Source organism: Artemia franciscana, chromosome 18, assembly GCF_032884065.1.
Source record: "Artemia franciscana chromosome 18, ASM3288406v1, whole genome shotgun sequence".
Taxonomy (NCBI): domain Eukaryota; kingdom Metazoa; phylum Arthropoda; class Branchiopoda; order Anostraca; family Artemiidae; genus Artemia; species Artemia franciscana.
Window position 1 is genome coordinate 6,883,258 of NC_088880.1, and position 20,363 is coordinate 6,903,620.

General features: G+C 35.4%; 1 protein-coding gene across 3 annotated transcripts in view; it reads right to left on the minus strand.

The window, feature by feature from the left end:
* The window catches only part of LOC136038549 (probable Na(+)/H(+) antiporter nhx-9), a 142,737-nt gene that overhangs the window by 30,953 nt on the left and 91,421 nt on the right, over window positions 1-20,363 (minus strand). For all 3 annotated transcript variants that reach the window (XM_065721713.1, XM_065721712.1, XM_065721714.1), the window contains 3 exons: window positions 18,415-18,485; window positions 14,560-14,711; window positions 45-241 (listed from right to left, as the gene is read on the minus strand). In XM_065721713.1, coding sequence (XP_065577785.1) covers window positions 45-241; window positions 14,560-14,711; window positions 18,415-18,485 — 420 coding nt within the window. The remainder of the gene's footprint in view (window positions 1-44; window positions 242-14,559; window positions 14,712-18,414; window positions 18,486-20,363) is intronic.

Here is a 20,363-nt window from a genome sequence, read left to right on the forward strand (position 1 = left end):
CCAAAAAAAGGAAGATTCCTATATTTTTATAAGAAGACACCTACTCTATGGTGGGATCTTCCCAACTCCTCTGAGAGCAGATGGTGAATTTTTGCATCAGTCAAGTCTCTTGTAGATGGACAATATTCAATTTCCCCCAAATCAATGTTCCACTGTCCATTAGCATCGATATGGGTAAAAGATGTGGCGTTAGTCGCGTCTCTTGCCAAAATTGAACCAGAATCGTTGGCTACGAAAAAACCTGAAAAAAAAATGGGTCTTTGACAATTTATATCAGAGACAATTGCAGGTTCATATAAGAGAAAAATACAGAAAGACGGTTCATATAAGGGAAAACTAAAGGTTCATTTAAAGAATAACTACATAAAGACGGTTCATATAAGAGGAAACTACAGGTTCATATAAAAGAAAACTGCAGGTTCGTATAAGAGAAAACTGCAGGTTCATATAAGAGAAAACTACAGAAAGACGGTTCATATAAGAGAAAACTACAGAAAGACGGTTCATATAAGAGAAAGCTACAGAAAGACAGTTCATATAGAGACGGTTCGTATAAGAGAAAACTAATGGTTCGTATAAGAAAAAACTACAGGTTCATATAAGAGAAAACTACAGAAAGACGGTTCATATAAGAGGCGGTTCATATAAGAGATTAAATAAAAAAAAATTAATTTTTTTTTAACTGAAAGTAAGGAGCGACATTGAAACTTAAAACGAACAGAAATTACTCCGTATATGAAATGGGTTGTCCCCTCTGCAATTCATCGCTCTTTTATATGAAAGATAGTTCATATAAGAGAAAGCTACAGAAAGACAGTTCATATAAGAGATGGTTCATATAAAAGAAACTACAAGTTCATGTAAGAGAAAACTACAGAAAGACGGTTCATATAAGAGAAAATTATAGGTTCATGTAAGAGAAAAGTACAGAAAGACGGTTCATATAAGAGAAAACTACAGGTTCATATAAGAGAAAACTATAGGTTCGTTTAAAAGGTTCATTGAAGAGAAAACTACAGAAAGACGGTTGATATAAGAGAAAACTACAGGTTCATATAAGAGAAAACTACAGGTTCATTTAAAAGGTTCATTGAAGAGAAAACTACAGAAAGACGGTTCATATAAGAGGCGGTTCATATAAGAGATTAAATAAAAAAAAACTAGTTTTTTTTAACTGAAAGTAAGGAGCGACATTGAAACTTAAAACGAACAGAAATTACTCCGTATATGAAATGGGTTGTCCCCTCTGCAATTCATCGCTCTTTTATATGAAAGACGGTTCACATAAGAGAAAGCTACAGAAAGACAGTTCATATAAGAGACGGTTCATATAAAAGAAACTACAAGTTCATGTAAGAGAAAACTACAGAAAGACGGTTCATATAAGAGAAAACTACAGGTTCATTTAAAAGGTTTATTGAAGAGAAAACTACAGAAAGACGGTTCATATAAAAGAAAACTACAGAAAGACGGTTCATATAAGAAACGGTTCATATAAGAGAAAATTACAGGTTCATGTAAGAGAAAACTACAGAAAGAAGGTTCATATAAGAGAAAACTACAGGTTCATATAAGAGAAAACTACAGGTTCATATAAGAGAAAACTACAGGTTCATTTAAAAGGTTTATTGAAGAGAAAACTACAGAAAGACGGTTCAGATAAGAGAAAACTACAGGTTCATATAAGAGAAAACTACATGTTCATATAAGAGAAACTACAGGTTCATTTAAAAGGTTTATTGAAGAGAAAACTACAGAAAGACGGTTCATATAAGAGAAAACTACAGGTTCATATAAGAGAAAACTACATGTTCATATAAGAGAAAACTACAGGTTCAAGTTGTCTGTGTGTGGATCTGTGTGTGGATCAGGTGACGTCATGTTTGTCCGCATATGACGTCTGAATTATTTCACACTAATACAAAAGAAGAAAAAAACTAAAAAAGGTAAAAACTACAAAAAAAAAACTAAAAAGAAAAAAAAAACTAAAAAAGCTAAAAAACTAAAAAAAAACTAAAAAAAGGTAAAAATCTAATAACTAAAAAAACCTGAAAAAAATAAAAAAAGGCAAAAACTACAAAAAAAAATAAAAACTAATAAAAAAACTAAAAAAGCTAAAAAACTAAAAAAACTAAAAAAAACTAAAAAAAGGTAAAAAACTAAAAAAAACTAAAAACTAAAAAAGAAAAAAAATAAAAAAAAAGGAAAAAAAACTGAAAAATAAAAGAGAAAAAGAAAACTAAAAAAATATGAATATAAATATATATAAAAATAAGTTGTTTGTGGGTTATGTCTGTCTGTCTGTCTGTCGAGTGACGTCGTGTTTGTCCGCATATGACGTCTGAATTATTTCACACTAATACAAAAGAAGAAAAAAAACTAAAAAAGGTAAAAACTACAAAAAAAACTAAAAAGAAAAAAAACTAAAAAAGCTAAAAAACTAAAAAAAAACTAAAAAAAGGTAAAAAACTAAAAACTAAAAAAAACTGAAAAAACTAAAAAAAGGCAAAAACTAAAAAAAAAAACAAAAACTAATAAAAAAACTAAAAAAGCTAAAAAACTAAAAAAACTAAAAAAACTAAAAAAAGGTAAAAAACAAAAAAAAACTAAAAACTAAAAAAGAAAAAACTAAAAAAAAGGAAAAAAACTGAAAAATAAGAGAAAAAGAAAACTAAAAAAATATTAATAAATATAAAAAATATAAATATAAATATAATATAAATTAGCAATCAACAAAGCACCGAGACACAAATGACGACCGGGACACAGGGAGTATAAATGACGACCAGGACATAAGTAAAAAAAAAAAACTAAAAAAACTAAAAAAATGGTAAAAACTACAAAAAAACTAAAAACTAATAAAAAAACTAAAAAATCTAAAAATCTAAATAAACTAAAAAAGAAAAAAAAGAAAAAAGGAAAAAAATAAAGGAGAAAAACAAAACTAAAAAACGAATGTATATACAGACCGGGACACCTGGATACAAATGACGACCGGGACACAGGGAATATAAATGACGACCGGGACGCAGGGACACAACTACAATGGGGACGCCGGGGGGCACAGGGGGATATAAATGACGACCGGGACACCGGGACACAAGGAATATAAATGACGCCCGGGACACTCAAAGAGAAATCACAGACTGGAACACCGGGACACAAATGACGACCGGACACAGGGAATATAAATGACGACCGGGACACAGGGACATAACTACAAAGGGGACGCCGGGGTGCACAGGGGGATATATAAATGACGATGGCGACTCAGGGAATGGTCGATTAGCAATCACCATCAACAAAGCTCAAGGGCAATCATTAGAATCATGAGGTATAGATCTGAATACGGATTGTTTTCCCATGGACCATTATATGTTGCATGTTCAAGAGTCGGTAAACCTGACAATCTATTTATATGCACAGACAATGGGACAGCAAAGAATGTTGTATATTCGCAAGTTTTACGTAGTTAAAAACATATATATATATATATATATATATATATATATATATATATATATATATATATATATATATATATATATATATATATATATATATATATATATATATAATATATATATATATATATATATATATATATATATATATATATATATATCTATCTATATTCACAGGTGGGACATAGGGACACAACTACAATGGCGCGTAACGACTTACGCGCGCGGGGGGGGGCTTGGGGGGGGGGGGGGGGGCGCGAAGCGCCCCCACCAACTAGGTGTTGGGGTGGCGCGAAGCGCCACCCCAACAGCTAGTATAACATAAGATTTGGAAACACTTTGAATTTTTTATCAATATCACAACCTATTATCATATGGTACCCTTTCATACAAATTTTAAAAACAAGTGTCACTACAAACATTATTTCCCTAATAAGAAAAACCATGACTAACATATTTATGTCATCTTCACTTCATATTTCAAAAATCTAACAAGTGAGTTTTTTTGTTCTAAGTATATTTTATGTCATTTGAATGCATGACACAAAAATTGAAAAGGTCCTAAGAAATTTTAATCAAAACAAGAAAAAAATGTCACTACAAATACGATTTTTCTAATAGGGAAAATCGCGACTAACATATCTACATCATTTTAGTTTCTTCTTTCGAAAATATCACAAGTGAATTTTTTGTTTTAAGTATATTTTATATTATTTTTAGACATGAAAAAAAGATGAAAAAATTTCTAAGTTCAAAAAAGAGCTAAAAAATTTTAAGGTTCAAAACAAAAAAACTTGAGAGTTAAAGAAATGGTGCAACATCTTTTTGGTCTATTGTTTACTGATTTTTTTACTTGGATTTCTTTTTTTTAACTTGGCACTCCTTACTAGCACCCATTGGGGTTTTGGTAGCACCCATTACTACCAAAAACTGCATAACTGCATATGGAGGCCTTTTTCGTTAAAAACTATATTCCCGATTTTTTCTTTATTTAAAAAAGGACGTATATGGTCCAATACATACAACCAAATTCCATTTTCATTGACCATGGCACTTGAGAAGTTAAGACTTGACTCAGGAAACATAACAAACAACCGAAAGTTATCACAGTTATTTCATCACTAAGTAAAAGAAATTATAAGAAAAGGGGCACGCTTAGAATAGTTTTAATTTTGATTTTGAAATCAGAAGCGTAAAAAAGATAAGCCCTGTCAAAACAATATAAAGTTTAAGCGTATACAAAACTCTATCAGTTTTGTTGACTTATTAATCTTATGTTTTTAGTAGTAGCTATGTATGTTTCAGTAATATGTTTTTAGTATGTTTATCACTTTTATCTATGTTATTTTTCATTTCTCCCTGCATTTTCAGTCATACAGCCTTGGGAAAGTATACGATGATGGACAGCCGTTTGAGGTGGAGGGGTAACCAGGTCGAACCCCTTTCACCGAAATTTTTTTTCCAGTTTGTACAAAAGTAAAAAAAAAAATACTTGCAAACAAAGTTTTGTACACAGATATCCATCTATCTATATATTTTTTCTTTTAAATTATGAATTAAAAAAGAAAACCGACTCAAAGAAAAAAAAACTGCAAATAAAGAAGATTGCGAAAATAAATCTAAATTTGGGTTGGAAAACCAAAAGAGGGAACAGGTTGCATAGGGGTTGAGTTAAATGGTATTTGAGTTGAACAAGCTTAAGTTTAAGATTTGAATAAGGTTAAGAATTGCATGTGAATGACAGGGGTCGGCCGCAACAATGCTCTCGAAAAAGGGACTTTAGTTATGTCACAACTAAAAAAAAGTGACAAAGTGATGACAATAATAATCAATGCAACACAAAAACCGACTCAAAGAAAAAAAAATGCAAATAAAGAAGATTGCGAAAATAAATCTAATTTGGGTTGGAAAACCAAAAGAGGGAACAGGTTGCATAGGGGTTGAGTTAAATGGGATTCGAGTTGAACAAGCTTAAGTTTAAGATTTGAACAAGGTTAAGAATTGCATGTGAATGACAGAGGTCGGCCGCGACAATACTCTCGAAAAAAAAGGGACTTTAGTTATTTCACAACTAAAAAAAAGTGACAAAGTGATGACAATAATAATCAATGCAACACAAAAACCGACTCAAAGAAAAAAAAATGCAAATAAAGAAGATTGCGAAAATAAATCTAATTTGGGTTGGAAAACCAAAAGAGGGAACAGGTTGCATAGGGGTTGAGTTAAATGGGATTCGAGTTGAACAAGCTTAAGTTTAAGATTTGAACAAGGTTAAGAATTGCATGTGAATGACAGGGGTCGGCCGCGACAATACTCTCGAAAAAAAGGGACTTTAGTTATTTCACAACTAAAAAAAAGTGACAAAAAGTGATGACAGTAATAATCAATGCAACACGAAAACCGACTCAAAGAAAAAACTGCAGATAAAGAAGATTGCGAAAATAAATCTAATTTGGGTTGGAAAACAAAAAGAGGGAACAGGTTGCATAGGGGTTGAGTTAAATGGGATTCGAGTTGAACAAGCTTAAGTTTAAGATTTGAACAAGGTTAAGAATTGCATGTGAATGACAGGGGTCGGCCGCAACAATGCTCTCGAAAAAGGGACTTTAGTTATGTCACAACTAAAAAAAAGTGACAAAGTGATGACAATAATAATCAATGCAACACAAAAACCGACTCAAAGAAAAAAAAATGCAAATAAAGAAGATTGCGAAAATAAATCTAATTTGGGTTGGAAAACCAAAAGAGGGAACAGGTTGCATAGGGGTTGAGTTAAATGGGATTCGAGTTGAACAAGCTTAAGTTTAAGATTTGAACAAGGTTAAGAATTGCATGTGAATGACAGAGGTCGGCCGCGACAATACTCTCGAAAAAAAAGGGACTTTAGTTATTTCACAACTAAAAAAAAGTGACAAAGTGATGACAATAATAATCAATGCAACACAAAAACCGACTCAAAGAAAAAAAAATGCAAATAAAGAAGATTGCGAAAATAAATCTAATTTGGGTTGGAAAACCAAAAGAGGGAACAGGTTGCATAGGGGTTGAGTTAAATGGGATTCGAGTTGAACAAGCTTAAGTTTAAGATTTGAACAAGGTTAAGAATTGCATGTGAATGACAGAGGTCGGCCGCGACAATACTCTCGAAAAAAAAGGGACTTTAGTTATTTCACAACTAAAAAAAAGTGACAAAAAGTGATGACAGTAATAATCAATGCAACACAAAAACCGACTCAAAGAAAAAACTGCAAATAAAGAAGATTGAGAAAATAAATCTAATTTGGGTTGGAAAACAAAAAGAGGGAACAGGTTGCATAGGGGTTGAGTTAAATGGGATTCGAGTTGAACAAGCTTAAGTTTAAGATTTGAACAAGGTTAAGAATTGCATGTGAATGACAGGGGTCGGCCGCAACAATGCTCTCGAAAAAGGGACTTTAGTTATGTCACAACTAAAAAAAAGTGACAAAGTGATGACAATAATAATCAATGCAACACAAAAACCGACTCAAAGAAAAAAAAATGGAAATAAAGAAGATTGCGAAAATAAATCTAATTTGGGTTGGAAAACCAAAAGAGGGAACAGGTTGCATAGGGGTTGAGTTAAATGGGATTCGAGTTGAACAAGCTTAAGTTTAAGATTTGAACAAGGTTAAGAATTGCATGTGAATGACAGGGGTCGGCCGCCACAATACTCTCGAAAAAAAGGGACTTTAGTTATTTCACAACTAAAAAAAAGTGACAAAAAGTGATGACAGTAATAATCAATGCAACACGAAAACCGACTCAAAGAAAAAACTGCAAATAAAGAAGATTGAGAAAATAAATCTAATTTGGGTTGGAAAACAAAAAGAGGGAACAGGTTGAATAGGGTTTGAATTAAAAGGGATTCGAGTTGAACAAGCTTAAGTTTAAGATTTGAACAAGGTTAAGATTTGCATGTGAATGACAGGGGTCGGCCGCAACAATGCTCTTGAAAAAAATGACTTTTGTTATTTCACAACTAAAAAAAGTGACAAAAAGTGATGACAATAATAATCAATGCAACACAAAAACCGACTCAAAGAAAAAACTGCAAATAAAGAAAATTGCGAAAATAAATCTAATTCGGGTTGGAAAACCAAAAGAGGGAACAGGTTGCATAGGGGTTGAGTTAAATAGGGTTCGAGTTGAACAAGGTTAAGTTAAACTAAGCGTTGAATTACACGCACACCGAGGGAGCATTGTACTTTTCTAATTCCGATTGCCTGTTTCATATACTACAGTCTATCAACCATTTTCGATGATAGGAAATATAAAAGGTTTTCTTCTTTCTTTATATATAGAATAATTAGATTGCATCAACGATGTAGTATTTAACGATATTAATAATACTAATTAATGCACTGAAATGAAAAGATGTCGACTCTAAGGAAGATTAAACCGTAAAGAGAATTTCACAACCTATTGTAAGAAAAAACAACTTTGAAGTACTTAATTAGCTATTAATTACCATGGCAGTTAAACCTTTGATACTCATTATGTGAGTGTTAATCAAAAATTGAGCTTTGTATTCAAAAAGAAACGAAAGAAAAGCCAGCATATTTCAGGCCTAGTTTTGCTTAAAGACTCTCATAAAATATCATTTCCAACGTAAAATGTCTCATAAAATGTCATTTCATAAAAATGTCTTTTACAAATTGTCAGAAGCCCCCGAGACGATCTTCTAATTAGCTATCAAGCATTCATAAAATGCTAAATCGTAGAAGTTTCGCCTTTGACGCTTGTTATATGAGTGGCAACAATTGAATTGTCCCCCCTTAGGTTTGTGTTACCCCTTACATTTTGGAAATTGGTATTTTAAACTACATGTGCCATTTACAGTGTACTATCTGGCGGTTTCATAAAAAAAGGTAAAAACATTCAAGGAAAATTAAATATTTGAGTTGATTTAACTAAAATACAAAAGGATTAAAGCTAAAGTTTTGGAGAAAACTAATGCGGTATGATATAATATGATGTGACGTAAGTGATATGACATAGTGTAATGGGTAGGATGTGATCTGACGTAAGTGATGTGACGCAAGTGATAATTAATCATTATTTTTCCAATTTCGAAATTCAGCCCAAATCCTGTCAGAACAAATAGGAATAACTTGACAAGCTTCAGAAAATCTTGACAAATTAAGCAGGCTAGTTCAATTTCAGTTGGTAGGCCTACTGAGGACCGAATTCTGCTTGCTTTACCCTCCCCTGTATTTCAAAGTCCCTGAAAAGACAAGTGTACAACAGTTTTGGGTCAAGCGAAGCCGTAAAATGCTATATGGTGTTGGTGGTTTTACTTTTCAGCACGAAGGGCAGGTTCCACCCTTATGAGTTTCCCGTGCTCTTTACTTCAGAGAAAGACCTCTCATTACATTCAGCTTCACAGTGGTGCCTTTCACTCAAGCGTGTATCTAGGATTTCTGTCCAGAGGGGGTGGTGGTGGTGTCACAAACAAACTTTAAAAACGCAGCAACAAATTGTTTATAAGCATTTTTTTACGTTTTTACAAATCAGATCTTTTTTAGGGGGAGAGGGGGGGACTCATTCCCCCTGGATACGGCTATTCTTTTAATCCACAATACATGATTAAAAGATAAGCAGAAACTGAAAATATAACACCAGTCCTTTTAATCACATTAAAAACAAGAGATTCAATCTATGAACTGGTAACTACTTCTACTAACCGCCCATTGGAGCCCCAAGCCCCCTGAGGCAAACACAGTTGCACTCAATCCGTCACAGACCTCCCCCACATAACAATTTTACAAGGCTTCACTCGTTAGGCAACCATCCCTTTTCACTCAATTCGCCATAAACCTTCACTTATTAACCCCTTCCCAAGAATTACAATTTCCTTTGAATACTTTATTATGACCTCTTTTCATCCGTTAAAAAACAACCTGCTTTTCGTTTGGCCTTAGATAGAAGGCCATAAACCACACGTTTTGGCAATCTACCATTCTTTATCTATAAAACATGGCCTATACATCTTAATTTTTCTATAATAGCAGCCCTAGACAATGGTGTTGAACCACTGGCGGACCTAGAGAGGCCAGGGGTGACCCCCCTCAGATTTTTAAGGCACCCTCATCCCTTGTTCTTTTCTGTTTTTCAATCTTTAAAAAAAATTGTCAATTTGGTCAATTATTGGCTCACTTGTGACACTGTTAGTCAAAAATGTACCTGCAACAATCCTCAGACAGTTCCTTTTGAAAACATTAAACGCACCTCCTTCCCACAAGCTCCCGTAGCAGAGACCTACTTGACCAGTATCGTTACCGCTGCTTCAAATATTCTAATCTTAGTTCGTAGACTCATTTTCCTCCTCTTCCAAACTTTTTCAACTATGAGAAAACACCCTATTCCTTGCCTTTTCTACTTTTTTACCATCTGCTTTTTGCTTTTTACTACTTCTACTTTTACCCCTACAACTTCTTACTATTACTTTTTACTTTTACTACTTTACTTTTTACCATCTACTTTTTGCCTTTTCCATCATCTTTACTATTAATACTTCCCATGTAAGTGAAGCTATCAAAATAACCGATTTTATTGTTACCTAGTGGTAACAAGGTAACAAGTGGTAACTTATTACCTCTTCACCCTCCTAGTCTAGGCGACTGATCCTTCTTGATATTAATTCTCAGACGTAATCTGAAAAGACGTAATCAGCCCCGAGCTGTCAAAATCTCCAAAGATTCACTCTTTTCGCAAACATTTTCATCCAGGACTTAAACAAGTGCAAATTATTATATCTTAACCGGAAGGGGAAGTGAGGTGGCACTATTTCATTTCAGCACTTCAAATACATCCCGTAAAATTATATTCTTAATCAGAATAGAACACAGGGAGGGAGAGGGGAAAATTTTCATGTGAATGACAGGAGTGAGCCGCAATAATGCTCCCGAAAAGTGACTTTAGTTATTTCACAACAAAAAAAGGGACAAAAAGTGACGTATAAGAGACACTCAAGAGCACAGGTAGACGAACTGCAGAAGTCCCAGTTACTGTCTTACCAGTTACTGCCAGTTAGAAGTCCCAGTTACTGTCTTATGATCATAATTGCCCTCTAAAGGCCCGTAAGATTCCGGAAAAGAAGGCTGGAAGTCTAAATTATTTTAGATTAATTTATTTTCTCAAACAAAAAGAGAACTTTAATGAAAGCAAAACCTCGATTAATGTACAAGGAACAAACAATCTTAGTAAAACAGAGCTTTTGAATGTTTTCGAAAAGGAATAAACAGTATGATTGGCGTCCATGAGTAGCGTAATAAATCACAGGTAGAATTACACTTAGCGTCATCACGTCTTAAGCTTATTTGAAAGTTCTGATTTCCTCTTCAAAATAAGTGCATACACAAATTCAGCATCATTTGATATTTCCCTACCTTCGGAACGAGCTTTTAGTGCTGCTTCCAGCGTGCTTCGAGCCAGACAAATGTTCGAAAAGTCCTTCTCTTCTACTGCTTTCTTCAGACGTTCTCCTACTTCTTTCAAAGTAGTATTACCTATTTTTTCTTGCGTTTAGCCATCTCTTTACTCTTTTTTTTTATTCTTGCTTCGCTATTTTATGCTTCCTCTGGACCAGGTCTTGGACTGCCAATTCAGCATCTTTCTTTTGAGCTTCAAGCTTTTCTTTTTCCAACTCGTCCCGTTTTCAACCAATAAGGTGAAATTCATGGCTAGGTCTAGCTGATATGGCCAAACACAGCAGCTTCTTTGTGATCGGCAAAAGCTCGGGTTTGTTCTCATAGTTGCGCAGAGCACCAGCAACAAAAAATTTAGCATTTAGGGTGTGCTCCTCTGTACGGGCTTGCATGCTATTCATCAACTGAGCTGAACGAGAAAATCCTCGCTCCACGTATGCGCTTCCATGGCAGAGCAAAAGAGCTGCTCTAACCACTTGACCCAAAACCTGATATTTCAAATCACTACCTGGTGTCTTCAGTCCTAGGATTTTTCAATAGCTAAAGATTCGTGTGCTGCTCGTGAGTGATGACACATGGTCCAAATGTAATAATAACCATTCTCCCTGGACTTTCTCTATGTTTGTCTCTTACAGTAGTTCTCTTGCGACACAGAGAGCATTGCTGCAACGCATCGGCTGGGAGTCTGGCTTGGGAAGGCTGAAGCAGCTAAGGCTTCAGAAAAACTCGTTGTTCAGAGGCCATTTTGCCAACAAATACTGGGCAGCAGCTTTGACGTGCTTCCTTAACTCCTAGGAAAAAAAAATGTTTCCTATCTTTATGAGACGTTTTCAAAGAAACAAAAGCTACTAGGATCCACTCATTACACAAAGATTACCTTAGATATACTTCTCCAGCATTGTACACGCTTTCAATCCCCACGGCGGGGACATCATCGACACGTACAATTTGTCCGAGAAGAACTGTGCATTAGCCACACAACTCAAAATTCAGTGCAAAAATCAACAGCTCTTGCCATTGAAACACTCCAGTGAATACAGTGAAGGTATTTGCAGAACTCACGACAAACTCAGTTTCAGCTTTCATTGTTGGCTTTCTTAGCCAACTGACAATTTTTAGACAATTTGGATTTGAAATAAATTTTCTACTCACTTAATTTGACTATCTTTCTTGTCTTTTTCTACAATTAGCAATGACTTGATGCCCACACTCAATTGGACTATATGTCTTGGCTTTTTCCACAATTAGCAATGACTTGACTTGCCCACAACTATTCCATTTTTAATTCAAAACCATGGGAGAAGCAGCGGTGTGCTGCTTCTTCCATGGTAAGCCACCTAATGGGGACGTGCTTTACGAGCTCATGTTGCGGAGCCTTAGCTTTTAGCTGACACTTGCTAAATCGTCAAAACGAGCAGATTATCTGCTGAAGAAATGGTAAACAGCAATTATCATATCAGAACACCTCCCTGAGTTCCTGTAGCCCTTTTAGGAACGCATTATGCAGTGCGTGGATGTTGCAGGTACTGGTATTTAAAAACCCCTTCGAATATCGCTTTTTCTTTTCCAAGTTAACAATTAACCAAACTTTCTTATTGACAGCTGGACCAAGAGTTCGCAAGCATCAATAGTTTCTCAAATGGAAGTTCTTCATTTTCTATACACTGGAAGAGCTTCTTGTTCAGATCCTCACTAGTAGCATGTCCCAGATAATATGCTCTAAGATACCGAGTAATAACTAGTTTTTGCTTGTTCGACCAGTACTGGACTCTTATTTGCAGGTCTTTCACCCAGCATTGTTTGTGGTCTCGTCATGTTCCAGCAAAAAGTCAGACATCTGGATATTTTCAATCAAAATGTTCCTAAAATAAGAATAGATTGACTCCGTCACCAATTGCGCCACTATTTGGGATTTAACGAGAAGCCTTCCGGGCCAGCACCCAGGAACATAGTTCGAAAGATATTGGCAACGCCATCACACGAAGATCCAGCAAAAGAACTGCCTATGGTCTTCAAGACCCATATTATTTCTGCCTTTGAAACCACATCCCTCTCGTAGAACATCTCAAACTTCTTTGGTTGAAGTTGATTCAATGAGTCTGAGTTGACGTGGGTTTATTACATTAGACGCGTTCATCTTGTGTTCCTTTTTGGCGGCATATTGAAGAAGAGCTTGAAACCCTTTTTTGTAGCTGAGGGTCTTCTTGCATATTTTGCGGTAAAATGAACTGTCATCATCAGTACTCTTGGCACACCACTCTTGCAATATGCGTCCAGTCACGTCTTCCTTACCAGACCAATAGTCTGAAAATTTCGTCTTACCCATCACTCAAAATGACCTGGAAAAGAACAGGTATTAGAATGGATTTAGAAAGCCTTCTCACAAACTCATATATTTATGCAAACAAGTATAAACTCATAAAGCCAATGAAAGAGGCTTATTCCTTCTTACCTTTTGATATCCCCTAAGTTTATGGGTGTTAATTTGTACCCTCAACAGGCAACAGCCAAACAAAAACAGAGAAGCAAATACTTGAAACATATAAAAAAAATCTGGGCTAAAATATCCATCTTCTAATCAGCCAATGTAGGTGGATACTCAGTGAACAGAGGCCTATGAGCAGCTATGGGATTATTATTTATCGAGAGTGAACTTACCTTTTCTAGGAACTTGAATGTCCAACTTTCCGTTAGTTCACTAAATTGCTTTTAAAAGGTCAAAACATGAATGAAAAAGTGACTTTAGTGGCAAATACAGTGAAAAAGTGACTGCGGCCGTTTCCTGGAATAACCCTATCACAGAAAAAGTGCGGCTTCAAAATGTCTTTTCCCTGTTTCCCTGTCAAAGAAAATATATTAGAAATATACTGAGAAACAGAAATATAAACAGAATCAGGAAAATCAAATATCTTTAGAGATTCTTGGTACCTGATAAGGTATTTTTACTAGCGCACGAATTAAAAAAGCCTCAAGAAAATTTTGGTAAAGGTCCTCTGATAGGATATCTAACAAGCCTTTAAGTCTAATAAAGCCTCTGTCAAAGTTGGCAGGGCACTTCTTAGCAAGATCTCTTCTATTTTTTAACCCCTAGAGATTTTGGGACTACAAGTTAGAATGCGAGGTACATGTCACCTTTCCGCTCTAAATTTTGGACTTAAAATTCATTAGATAGCTTTCTGGGTTGGTCAAGCCATTCTCAGTAGGGATTGGGCAGTTTGTTTACAAGGACTCGCAGAGGCGGTAGTCGGGAATCTGAAGCAGGACCTCTACCATTCTGTGTTCTTTCTACTACCTAAACTTACACGGAATCTGAAGCAGGACCTCTCCCATTCTGTGCTCTTTCGACTACCTAGACTTACTATCACAACATAACGCTTTCAAACGCTTTTTTGTTAGTTCAACAGAGTCTTTTCTCAGTTTTATAAACAACACTCTAACAGGAGCTCTCCCAGTCCGCACGCTTTCTTAAAGAAAGGGAAACTCTTGGGACTACGGAGCTTTCCTATCAACACCTATTAAACTCTGTTAAAGTCCAGTTCTTTTTTTTGTCACCTCGAGTAGGACTTATCCCAGCTTTTGATCTTTCTTAAAGAAAGGGATACCCTTGGGACTACGAGGACCTCCTATCGAAATCTAATAAAACTTACTGTTAAAAGATGGCACTGTCCTGTTCTTTTTCGTCAATTCAACAGCGTCTTTCATTGTCAATTTCGTAAACGTTTCCAAAATTTTAGGATTTTGGACTTTGTAATCTCGAACAAGACATGGACGTACATACTTGTTGTCGAAATGCTTGAACCTACAAAGAGAAAGAAAACAGAGTTATTATTCATTCCTTAGAAGCTCTTTATATATCATCATTATTATTTGATAATAACCTATTCATCGTTATTATTACTTAATAATTATTCATGTTGCTATTTATTATTATCATTATTTATTATTATCATACTTGTAATCACTTCAGATGTATTATTATTTTTTAGTTCAATTAACTTGGTTCTGAACAGGAGGCCTTATGTTTAAGAACAGAAAAGAAGAGAAATTACTTCTAGAAAATGTTAGCGCCATTTTCTTATTAATGGTTTCATATTTTTCCCACAATAATCAATTAGGTTTTGAATAGTATACGTTTATCGTACGAAATAACCACCTTCATATGGTTTAAGACCAACCAAGTTTGAAAACTAGGTGGTATCTTATCCTCTAGTTATTTATTTTATCATTTTATATTATATAAGTTATTTTCTGTGGGGAAAATCGGTCAGTCAACGTGATAAAAGAAATACAAATAATTGAACAAACATTTTTCGGATTCAAGTCCATATTAAAAAGTCAGCATAAAATAATCATTTCGATAAGAGTCGTTTTCCCTCATAAGAAATTGTTAAAACACAGGCACTGGCTGATAATTATCTTTTTTAATTTTGGATTTTAGAATTAACCCACAATCTTTCCATCTTCCATAGTTTTGTATAATAATTTTTAAGTTTTTTTCCAAGATGTAGTTTCTATGTTCTAGAGGTATATGTTTCCCTTTGAAAAAATGTGATCTTGCGACAAATCTGCAGTTACGCCATAACTTACGCCAAAAGGACAAGATACTTATATCATTGGATCTATTACTCTCAGATTCATCCATTCACCCAGCCAGAATTATGATAGAATTTAACTTACTTGACTTGTGTCTCTTCCCTGGAGCAGCTAAAAGAGTGACGCCTTTCTTCTCCATCAATTTCAGTTCTGTCAGTTCAATCAAAGCTCTGTCTGATGTTTGCCATGGTTGAGAGCATAGACAGGCTGCCGGACAATTGCTTCCTTAGTCGGTCCTGGGATTGATTTCCGCCTCTTTGCTAGGGTCGAAGTCGTAGATTTTTTTTTTGTGGACAGATACGGAGGCATTCGTACCAGGTGTCCAAATTATCGTAAGGTGTCCACAGCTGCTTGGATCGAGTGAGCTACAACAGCTGACGAAGTCGAACTATTGCAGACCTTCGATCCTCCTCAGGTTCTAAATATGTCAATGAATTTGAGAGTTGCGGTTGATACTTGCCACGTCTCAGCTCCGTAAAGCACCACAGAGCCGACGAGCGCAAATAAAACCGGCAGTTTCGTTGTACGACTGGTATTTGTTTTTTGCCTAAGGTGACAGTTTTGTCTGCCTGTGGCAGAAGGCGTCTTATATATTGCAGCTCCGAGAGAAGAATGCCTTCTGACAAATTATGGAGCCAAGTTATGGAGCCTAGAATCTGCCATAGAGCTTATCAATCAGCCGAATTAAATGCATCATGGAAGTCACCGAAGGCGATAAATATTTTCTGTCGCAACTACGTGGCCTTTCCTGTTATTTGTTGAATCGTGAAAATCTACTCGATGGTTAAACGGTCTGACATAAAACCAGCTTGCTCCAGTCACCGTATTTTACTAATAGCATTCCAACGCCGATCTAGCAGAAACACTGAGAAAATTTTTCCTGGGAATGACAGTAGAGTTATTCCGAGGTGTTTGGTCACTGAGGTGCAGTCTTATTCTACACCCTTTCTTTCCACAAGGGGATGATGACACCCTTCCGCCAATTTTTGAGAAGTGTCTCAGTTTGCCATATTACAGACAAAAGGGCGTGGAGAGTCGTGAGTAGAGGATATTTTAGCAGCTCTGCAGGGAAGCTAGCTAGTTTGCAGGGAAAGCATCTGCTTCAGTTTTTGAACTGCAAGGTTGGTTGGTGCCGGTGAATAAGTCTATTCCACACTCCATTGAACCTTCGATGAGTAGCCATGTCTCCAAGAAGTCTTGCCCTCCGTCTTCGCTCTACAACTTGCAGTGTTTCGTTTTCTAACCATGGCTTCTTCCGGTGACTCCTGTTAACAAGCACAAGATAGGCTGCTTCGCTGGTCTGTGATTTAAAATACTTCTAAGCATCTTCATAGCTACTAAGTACGCCAAGAAGTTCGAAACGGTTCGATATCTTGATATTGTAGTTCTGGTGAATGTCTGGCTCCTCTAGCTTCCCAACGTCTGCAACTGACGGTTTTATTTCAATCGCTGGGCTTGGAGACAAAGCTGGACATTGGGACACAAGACTATAGTCAACGTTTCTAAGCTTTGTCGACGTGTAAGTTCTGTAGTTGTTCACCAAGGACCTCAAATGTTCGGAAATAATGACGCAATAAATCATCTTCTTGGTACAACCGTCATTACTAGCACGTGTACTGGTGAATAGTTTCACGTTGGAAGTACGCGTCTGCTGTGACGAGGTCATGAGATCGGCAGAGATCGAGTAGGCAAATGCAATTATTGTCAAGTGGGTCGGAGAATACGGGACCAGCGGTGCCGCGTCAAACACTCATATCGTTGTGCACTGTTGCACTAAAGTCATCAATAAGAAAAGTTGCATAATGAGGGACACTGTCAAAAGACATCTAGATAGAACAGAGTAGAACCCTTTCTTTATCACGTTGTCGGAGTCATTCGTCGGAGCTGAGCCTACGGTGATGGTGATCTTGCCATTTTTTTTTTGTTGAAAATAGGTCTTCAATAGTCTGTTATATATGGGTTCATGCAAGAGTAGAGCCCTTCTTCCATGACTGTTTAGCGTATTGCCAACGCCATTTCTTCTTACACTTCCTCGGGACCAGAGCACGAAGTGATTGTAGCCTATTCGCTCTTCTCCATTTCCTGTAAGATGATTCTCCGTGAGAACCGCAATTACTAATTTATTTTTAATCAGTTCTTAGGAAAGTAAGTTCTTTAATGCAGGTGAATTCAGCGTTAAAACATTCCAGGTGATTATTCGATTCCCATTTTGGTCCTGAAATTTTAGTCTGTCAGTCTTTCCGATGTCGTCAACATGTCAATAAAGATGATGAGAAGAAGTACGTTAAATCTGCTGTATTGTAGCAGGATGAGACAAATCGCCGTATGGGTTAACAGGTCTTGTGCTTAAGCAGACCAGCTCGTGATGGGCAGCTGTTTCAGGTACTCCATTTTATAAGAAAAGCACTTCAATTTGCGCGAAAAAATATTAAAGTATAGTTTGCGAGAAAACTAATTGTGTAAAGAAGTGGCAAAATGCATCCAGGCTAGGATTTTATAGCCTAGAAGTAAACACTATTGTAGCAAAATGTTTTTTTTTGTTTTCTTTTAATTTGTTTTCTATAACATAGTCAAATATGTCGACTATCAAATAATTATTTAGTCGGGGGGTTTAAGGTTTGTAATTTTCTTAGAATTTAGTAAATTTTAACAACGAAAAAGAGCGATACTGAATTCTGAACAAATGAAGGGGTAAAAAGAAAAAAGCGAAAAATAAAGAAAAAAGGAAGCAAGAAACAAAGGGAATCAAAGAGCGATCAGGGAAAAAACATTAATAAAATAAAAACGAAAACAAGATGTTGATTTCAAGAGTACAAAGAATTCTGCATGATAATGAAGAATTTGGCTGGGATTCATAATTGGCTTTGCTTAACAAATTTAGCTAAAGAAAAAAATTAACATTAATTTACCTATTTCGGATTTGATTGTTGCCCATTCTGCCTAATACGTCTTCGATACCAGCCATCAAATGGTCCAAGGTCTGAAATAAAGACGACAATTTAGTAGGTCTAGGGAAAGGAATCAGGGAAAAAAGAAACAAAAACATATATAGAAAAAAATAAAATAAATTTAAAAACGTATGGCACGAACCCAACTTAATAATGTATAGCTTTCCATTAAAAAGTGGTCTTTGGGAAACTACAGATTGTTAATATTTGAATTTTTTCGAATTAAAACTGTTGTCAAATTTAACTAATTAGTTTTGTTTATTTATTTTCATGCTTCGACATGGCAACATTGACGAAAATGCGCTACTGTCCTAAAAGCTTCATAGCTTTGAACCAACCAAAAGAAGAGAATTATGGAACTAAGAGGGGCCCTTTATTATGATATTCTTTCCAGGAAAAGTACAAGGGAAAAATATTTCAGGTATTAAGAAAATACTTAAACTTATGTTGACCATATTGAAAAACGTCTTTGCTCAGTTTACAGTACAGTCACTATTCAAATAATATGGAGGATTTACATGTCCTTGTGTACTTGTCAAATATTGATATGTCAAGCTCAGACTATCAGTTCTGAGGGACACGCTTGGCCTGTCAAACATTATCAATTGAAAATGAGAGAAAGAAGATAGCATTTTTTTTTTAAATTTAGCCAACTGAAACTTTACTCATAAGGAGAATTTATAAGGAGATTTACAAGGTCGCTCCATGGCACAACAGGGAATTATTAGTAGCAGTAGTAGTTACAGATAGATGTAGATAGATAGATAGATGATAGATAGTAGATAGATAGGTGTAGATAGATAGAATATAGATAGATGCAGATAGATGAAGCAACATTTTGCAACACTCTCCGAGCAACATATGAAGATAGATAGGTGTTGATAGATAGAATATAGATAGATGCAGATAGATGAAGCAACATTTTGCAACACTCTCCGAGCGACATAGTAGATAGACAGATGTAGATAGATAGAATACAGATAGATGAAGCAACATTTTGCAACACTCTCCGAGCAACATATGAAGATAGATAGGTGTTGATAGATAGAATATAGATAGATGCAGATAGATGAAGCAACATTTTGCAACACTCTCCGAGCAACATATGAAGATAGATAGGTGTAGATAGATAGAATATAGATAGATGCAGATAGATGAAGCAACATTTTGCAACACTCTCCGAGCAACATATGAAGATAGATAGGTGTTGATTGAGCAGATAGATGAAGCAACATTTTGCAACACTCTCCGAGCGACATAGTAGATAGACAGATGTAGATAGATAGAATACAGATAGATGAAGCAACATTTTGCAACACTCTCCGAGCAAAATATGAAGATAGATAGGTGTAGATAGATAGAATATAGATAGATGCAGATAGATGAAGCAACATTTTGCAACACTCTCCGAGCAACATATGAAGATAGATAGGTGTTGATAGATAGAATATAGATAGATGCAGATAGATGAAGCAACATTTTGCAACACTCTCCGAGCGCCATAGTAGATAGACAGATGTAGATAGATAGAATACAGATAGATGAAGCAACATTTTGCAACACTCTTCAAGCTGTCTTCGAACTTCAAACTCAAAAAAGTTGGTCAAAAATGAGGTTTCCAAAATTGTCTAAAAGTAGCATTCAGTTTTGATACTGAATTGAATTTTTAAATACAAAAAAAGCTCCAAGATAGACGGGTATTACAACTTTTGAGAAAAATTAAATGTGACTTAGACTAGAAACATTTGAATTTGCTTCAAAACATTGTCTAAAAATTCAAATTCAGGAATTGCAAAAATCCTAATCGTATTTTACATAGCACTGTTTTATCACCACCGCAACTTTGAGTTATTTAAAAAATTGAACCATTAAAATCACAACTTTAAGCTACATAAAAAAAGAAAAATATA